Below are 6,490 nucleotides of genomic sequence, written 5' to 3'. Positions count from 1 at the left end.
ATGAAACGCCATCCTCAGTTGCGTTGTACCATCGGCCATGGGCTCAGAGGGTTGGTCATGGCACGAGTGACGTGCTTGCAAGATGATGGCGTGCGTGGTCGGCCTTCGGGACGCTTCGAATCCGGCTGACGCGTGTCCGCGGATATCCCCGAGCCAGCTATCACGCGGTTCGATCGCCGCGACATGACAACGCTATCGGTATGTCGTTCGGTCTTTGGCAATGCAAAGGATTGGGCGGTGCATATAACATACACGCGGCGGTGCAGTCAGTGCCCACGGACGTCTCTCTTCGTTTCCCCCGCGCAAATTCAGCGCCGCCGATCATCCTCGGCTGCCCATCTTGGTCACGAGCTTCAACTTCGATCGCATGGCGCCCGCCTGTCGCGTACTATTTATTTGTATACTTGTCATGCTACGAACTTCGTTTCAGGCGGAGAAAGGGCGGATCCGACCAGATTATTGCTGGCCGAGTGACGTGGCGCCCAGCTGCGCACGCGAGGGAAGGAAGAGTGGGAGGAACACCAAGTCAGCCGACTGCCGCATAGATGCTGCCGCCGCAGGCTGCCGTTGTATGGGGACGAAACGCGCTCCCGTCCCTGCGCCGAGAGCGATACGTCCCTTCACAGAGGCGGCTACGTCCAACACGACTGCCTCGGCCGCTCGCTGCCCGCTCAGTATCTTGGTCGCATCTCTGTGGCTTGCCAACCTCACTTTTTGGCGCTTGAAGAAGCATATACAGTGTAGAACGCGTCCTCCAGCATACGCCCTTTGTTGGTACCGACGTATTGACGCTGCTGTAGCTATCGAGCCGCCTTTGCGAGGTCACCAGCCAGCGGCAGTGTGCAGCGTGTAGCTAGCTACTCGCATGTATAAGCCGCGCAGCCGACGACCCGACGCAGGCAGAAGTGACTTCGAGAACCATCTGCTCGAGAACCATCTGCTCGACCAGTTGGTTGCCGAATCTCGATCAAATCCGGGCTTTTCGAAAGCTCACTTTGGAATTTGCCACCTTCGAGCGACCATGAACCTCTACCCGCAGCAGACGCACGACATCAACAACGGCGCCGCCATCGCCCACCAGAACCTCCAGATCGACAACTGGTGCAACGAGATCTACTCGGCCTGCGCCGGCTTTGGCACGGACGAGGACCGCCTCACGAAGCTCATTGGCACCAAGACGGCGGCCGAGCGCCACCTCATTGCGCTCCGCTACCCGGAGCTCCACAACAAGTCGCTCTACGACGAGCTCAAGCGCGAGACGTCGGGCGACTACGGCAAGCTCCTCCAGCTCCTTGCGCAGCCGCTTGAGGAGGCCGAGGCCATGATCATCCGCGACGCGACCAAGGGCGCCGGCACCACCGAGAAGCTCTTGTACCCGGTGCTTGGCGGCCGCACGAACGAGGAAATCAACATCCTCAAGAAGGCCTTCTTCAAGAACTACCAGAACGACATGGTCGTCGTGCTTGCCGACGACCTTGGCGGTGACCTCAAGACGTTCTTCCTTGCGATCGTCAACCAGATGGCGCAGCCGTACAACCCGAGCATCCACACGCAGGCCAAGGCCCAGGAGTTCGCCGAGGTCATCTACAAGGCCGGCGAGGGCAAGTGGGGCACGGACGAGAGCGCGTTCTGCAACGCGCTCTGCTCGATCCCGGCGCAGTTCATGGCCACCGTCAACGCGGCGTACGTCGCCAAGCACGGCAACAGCCTCGAGCGCGCGATCGAGAAGGAGTTTGGCGGCAAGTCGGAGGACGCGCTCCTCTACCACGTCGGCATGATCCTCCACCCCATCGAGACGATCGCGGTCCAGATCGAGCGCACGATGAAGGGCATTGGCACTGACGAGTATGGCCTTGCCTCCGCCATCGTCCGCTACCAGCACCTCCTCCCGCAGGTCAAGCAGGCGTACCAGTCCAAGTACAACACGTCGCTCCGTGACCGCATTCACGGCGAGACGTCGGGCGACCTCCGCAACCTCCTCCTCACGATCCTCGAATACTCGAGCTAAACGTACTAACTACTGATGTCTTTGTCTTCCGTCTCTCGCTTCGAACGCATTGCATGGCGCTTTGTCCAAAGAAGGGGGTACTAGTACATGAACTAACTCCTCTACGAGTACCTGAATGGACTGCGAGCTTCATGACTTCCTTCTTGATGTTGTCGCAAGTCCATGGCCAGGCTGAGCTCAAGACGAGGGTGCAGCCTAGCTCGGGTTCTGCACGCGGAGCAGTCAGGCAACCAGAGTCTGATGCTCCATCCTGCATCGAATCGAAGATGGCCGGCTGATACCTCGGTGGTACTGCCACCGCTGGCGAAGGGCCTATCTGGTACTTGGCGAGAGGTCGTCTACAGACGCTGGTCGAGCCTGCTCGCCCAAGATCCAGCGAAGCAGCCTCATGCAGAGGGTCTCGGCTCCTCCTCGCAGCGTCTCTAGAGAGCGCGTCTGTAGCGGTGGCCATGCGTGAGGAACCGATACGGCAAGATCGGTATGTGCCGAAAATACTAAAGGTGGCATGTGCCGAAAGATCGGAGGTGCGTTTGGTGCCAGTTGCACACGCAGTCCAGCACAACGACAACGTCAGCATGGCCGAGCCGAGCTGCCCACCGCCGGCCACGGGCATGGTCCGCGTCCTGCTCCAGCTCGAAGGCCTCTTCCTCCTCATCGCATGTCTCGTGGGCTACGCGCGGCTACAGGGCAACTGGATCGTCTTTGCGTGCGGCTTCTTCGCCGGCGACCTCTTCTCGGTCGCGTACGTCGGCGGCAACTGGCTCGGCGCGAGCGTCTACAACCTCTCGCATACGCTCGTGGGCCCGCTAATCGTGCTCGCAATCTACGCGGTGCTGCCGTCGTCGCCCATCGGCGTGGCCTACGCGGGGCTTATCTGGATGGCGCACATTGGCTGGGAGCGCTCGCTTGGGTACGGGCTTCGGTACCCCGAAGGCTTTCTCGCAACGAGCATCACGGTCGATCAAGACCCCACGATTTACTTTCAAAAGCCACCAGCGGCGACCGATACGCCCGTCGCGTCGTACCGTACGTTCCAGCCCTCCGCCGTGTAATCGCGCCGCAAGCCGTTCGGACGATCACTGTTCTGCCATGACAGCGCATGGATGGGTTGCGACCACTGCCTCTGAATTGCCCCTTGATAATGTAAGCTGCACTTGATGACGGTGGCATTGGTCTTATGCCAACGTTGCAGCCAGCATTGAGCATGGTCGCATGAGCTACGACGCGATGGAGGCCACTAGCCAAATATTGCCGATGTGCCGCTACTAGTACGTTCGCTATGGGACTGCGCTCGAGGAGACTCGATGGCAAATCGACTTTGCCCGGAGTTCGCCACTTTCTGGGCGTAAACGATCGTAGGCGCCACTCGAGCAAACTCGTCGCTCCAACCTCTCCGCTACGAACTAGCAAGAATACATAAACTCAAATCGGAGTTGTGTACTCTTGGAACTATATATGTAGGCTCGTGCGTGAAAGAAACAAGGACAACTTGTCCACGCGGCGTCCATACCGCTACCGACAGTCCTTCCCAATTGTGTTTTATTGGCCAAATTTTGACCAATGGCCTGGCGCGGTTAGCCCTGCGTCTTCCTGCGGACGACCAAAATACTACTAGCCGAGGTGGCGATAAAGCTGATGGCGTGCAGATGACCGACTGTATCGATGAGACTGGGTCGTTCTCGTGGCGTTCACCGTGGGCTCTTGCCCGATGTCAACAAGTGGCAGAGTCGGTTGATTGGCGGTTACGCCTCGCACTTTGCGGGAAAACGGTATTTTATCCGGATAAAGTACGTGTATCGACCCAATCAACCCATTTCTGGATCATGGTGCAAGTCCCTCCGCCGACGCTGGCGGCTGTCGACGTGGCCGAGATGGAGCTCTGGGAGCGCGAGTCAGCGCCTGCGTTCCAGTACACTGTCCGAGTCGGCAACCTCGTCAAGCGCCTCACGGCGATCCAAGACCGTAGCCTCTGCACGACGGAGAAGCCCGCCGTTGCATCGCATGGCCACTGCGTCTGGGACGCTGCACTCGTGCTGGCCGAGTACCTACAGCGCCACGCGCAGCCCTGGCAGCAAGCCGTCGAGCTCGGCGCCGGCGTCGGCCTCGTGGGCATGACGCTCTCGGCCATCGGCGTCACCGACGTCGTCCTCACTGACCAAGCGTACTGTCTTCCGCTGCTGCAAAAGAACGTCGAGTACAACTTTGGCGCCGACCGCCGTCCTCGCGTGCTGGAGCTGCAGTGGGGCGAGGCCGAGACGAATCTGTCGCCGGACGTCGTCGTCGCGTCGGACATTCTGTACAATGCCAGTGTCTTTCCGCTACTGGTGCGGACGATCTGCCAGCTACTTGCGTCACCAGAGAGCGTCATGTTTATGACCTACGAGACGCGGAACGCGGCCATGGAAGCGGACTTCATCCAGCAACTCGAGGCGCAAGGGCTGCATTGCGACTGTGTTTCGCTCGACCACGCCCGGTATGCGACCCTCGTGCCCTACCCCGAGGAGATTTTTCTGTATCGAATTTCACCTATTACCAAATAAAGCTTAAAGAGCGCACTTCGTGTATACATGGTGTTGACAAGTCGAGAGATCGAGGTTACTTGCCATGGGTCAATAATAGACCCATGCTTGCTAATGCCGAGCTTCTCCTCGGTAGATGGAGAACGCGCTGCAACGTTCACGACGACTCGCGTTAACGAGGAGCGGTTTGAGACCGACTCGATAACACCGGTCGTTTCAACTGCGTCGAAATTAGCACAACGCCGCTTGACGATGACCAATCGGATGCCGAGCTTACGAGGTCGTAATGTGAGGTGTTCCTTTCACGTCACCCAACAAGGTGGCGTCTCAAGTCACTACGTTCTTAGGGACCGACTTGAAGGTGCGATAGCTCGGGAGCCAGCCACCTGTCATTGCTGCGTCATTGGGATCTTTTTCATTGGGTCGCGCACGCTAACGTTTACGGAGACCCCGAGCGGTTGAACCGGCGTTCGGTTTCGTGGAACATACTAGTATCTCACATTTGCATGCTGCGGGACGCGTGCCACAAGCCTACCACGCCCTTGACTCTAACCCGATGACGAGCCCTTCCAGCGTGACGCCGACACCGTCGACCAGTGCCAAGACGACACTCGACTGTCGTGTCGACGCTACGGCTGCCATCGAGGTTGACGTCGCCGACAAAGCATCGATGTGCCATATCTGGGCCCTTGGCGTCCTCACTGTCATTGGCGGTCAGTTTTACGGCTGGAACGAAGCGCTAAGTACCGGCTTTGTACCCTACTTTGTGTCGCAAGTGCTCATGGGCCTCGCCTTCATTGCGTACATGGCGTGTGCTTCTGAAGTCTGCGGCAAAATTCAGTTTTCCGGCGGCGCGTACGGCCTCGCGCGCGTCACGCTCGGCTTCTACACCGGCTTCCTCGTCGGCTTTTTAGAGCTCCTCGAGTACGTCACGTACACGTCGGTCTCGGTGCTCTTCATGTCGGACTTTATGACGACAACGTACGGCGTGGAGAAGGCGTGGGAGCCGCTGCTCTGGGCTATCTACTACGCGGTGACGACGAGCCTGATCTTGCTCCGCGGCAAACATTTTTGGCGCTTTTGTCTCGTCCTTGCCGCTGCGTGCGTGGTGCCACCCCTCGTCTATTGCGTCGCCTCGATTGGGCATACTGACTTTGCAACATATGGACCGCTCCAAATCGGCAACGCGTCCGAACAAGAGGTGTGGGCGGCCGGCGACCTCGGCGCTGCCTACTTTGCGTGGCTGCCTTATACCACGTGGGCGTACGCCGGGGTCGAGTGCCTCACACTGGTGACGAGCGTCACAAAAGATGCCAAGACGTCGATGCCCAAGGGCTTGATGGCCGCCACCTACACGCTCTTCGTGTTCAACGTGGCGCTGGTGTGCATCGTCTCGGCGCTGCCACCTGGTCTCGCGGCCACGGCAAGTGCCCAGTTCCCGCTCAACACTGGGTTCGAGCTCGGTCTGCACATGTCGGCGCACGGGGCGTCGTGGCTCATCATGCCCGGTCAATTTGGCATGGCGTTTGGCTTCATGATGCCATGCGCACGACTGGCGCAGGCGCTCGCCGACTCCAACTTGCTGCCGCTGCGTCTCGGAATCAAGGGCCAGTCGACGCCGCGCCGGGCGCTGGTGCTGACGTCGACCAGCGGGTACCTCATCTGCCTCGTCTCGTTCTACAGTCCTCTGTTTCTAAGTGCGCTTTCAGGCAACCAGAGTCTGATGCTCCATCCTGCATCGAATCGAAGATGGCCGGCTGATACCTCGGCGGTACTGCCACCGCTGGCGAAGGGCCTATCTGGTACTTGGCGAGAGGTCGCCAACTGACGCTAGCCTCCTGCAGAGGGTCTCGCTCCTCCTCGCAGCGTCTCCAGAGACCGCGTCCGTAGCGGTGGCCATGCGTGAGGAACCGATGCGGCAAGATCGGTATGTGCCGAAAATACTAAAGGTGGCATGTGCCGA

General features: G+C 59.4%; 4 protein-coding genes across 4 annotated transcripts; all 4 read left to right on the top strand.

Annotated features, from left to right (window-relative positions):
• The first annotated feature begins 1,011 nt into the window (after positions 1 to 1,011).
• SDRG_11752 (hypothetical protein) lies at positions 1,012 to 2,135 on the top strand. Its single transcript, XM_008617803.1, has one exon. The coding sequence runs from the start codon at positions 1,022 to 1,024 to the stop codon at positions 2,006 to 2,008; it is 987 nt and encodes a 328-aa protein (XP_008616025.1). The 5' UTR covers positions 1,012 to 1,021; the 3' UTR covers positions 2,009 to 2,135.
• A 383-nt stretch (positions 2,136 to 2,518) lies between these two features.
• SDRG_11751 (hypothetical protein) lies at positions 2,519 to 3,216 on the top strand. Its single transcript, XM_008617802.1, has one exon. The coding sequence runs from the start codon at positions 2,584 to 2,586 to the stop codon at positions 3,058 to 3,060; it is 477 nt and encodes a 158-aa protein (XP_008616024.1). The 5' UTR covers positions 2,519 to 2,583; the 3' UTR covers positions 3,061 to 3,216.
• Positions 3,217 to 3,831: 615 nt separating this feature from the next.
• SDRG_11750 (hypothetical protein) lies at positions 3,832 to 4,572 on the top strand (the record flags this gene model as incomplete). Its single annotated transcript, XM_008617801.1, has 1 exon — positions 3,832 to 4,572. The coding sequence occupies one exon, from the start codon at positions 3,832 to 3,834 to the stop codon at positions 4,546 to 4,548; it is 717 nt and encodes a 238-aa protein (XP_008616023.1). The 3' UTR covers positions 4,549 to 4,572.
• Positions 4,573 to 5,083: 511 nt separating this feature from the next.
• Positions 5,084 to 6,380, top strand: SDRG_11749 (hypothetical protein; the record flags this gene model as incomplete). Its single annotated transcript, XM_008617800.1, has 1 exon — positions 5,084 to 6,380. One exon carries the CDS (start codon positions 5,084 to 5,086, stop codon positions 6,353 to 6,355), a length of 1,272 nt encoding a protein of 423 aa, XP_008616022.1. The 3' UTR covers positions 6,356 to 6,380.
• Between the last annotated feature and the right edge of the window lie 110 nt (positions 6,381 to 6,490).

Source organism: Saprolegnia diclina (genome assembly GCF_000281045.1).
Source record: "Saprolegnia diclina VS20 unplaced genomic scaffold supercont1.43, whole genome shotgun sequence".
In the NCBI taxonomy this organism is placed as follows: Eukaryota; Oomycota; class Saprolegniomycetes; order Saprolegniales; family Saprolegniaceae; genus Saprolegnia; species Saprolegnia diclina.
This window is presented reverse-complemented; position numbering and strand designations above follow the sequence as displayed.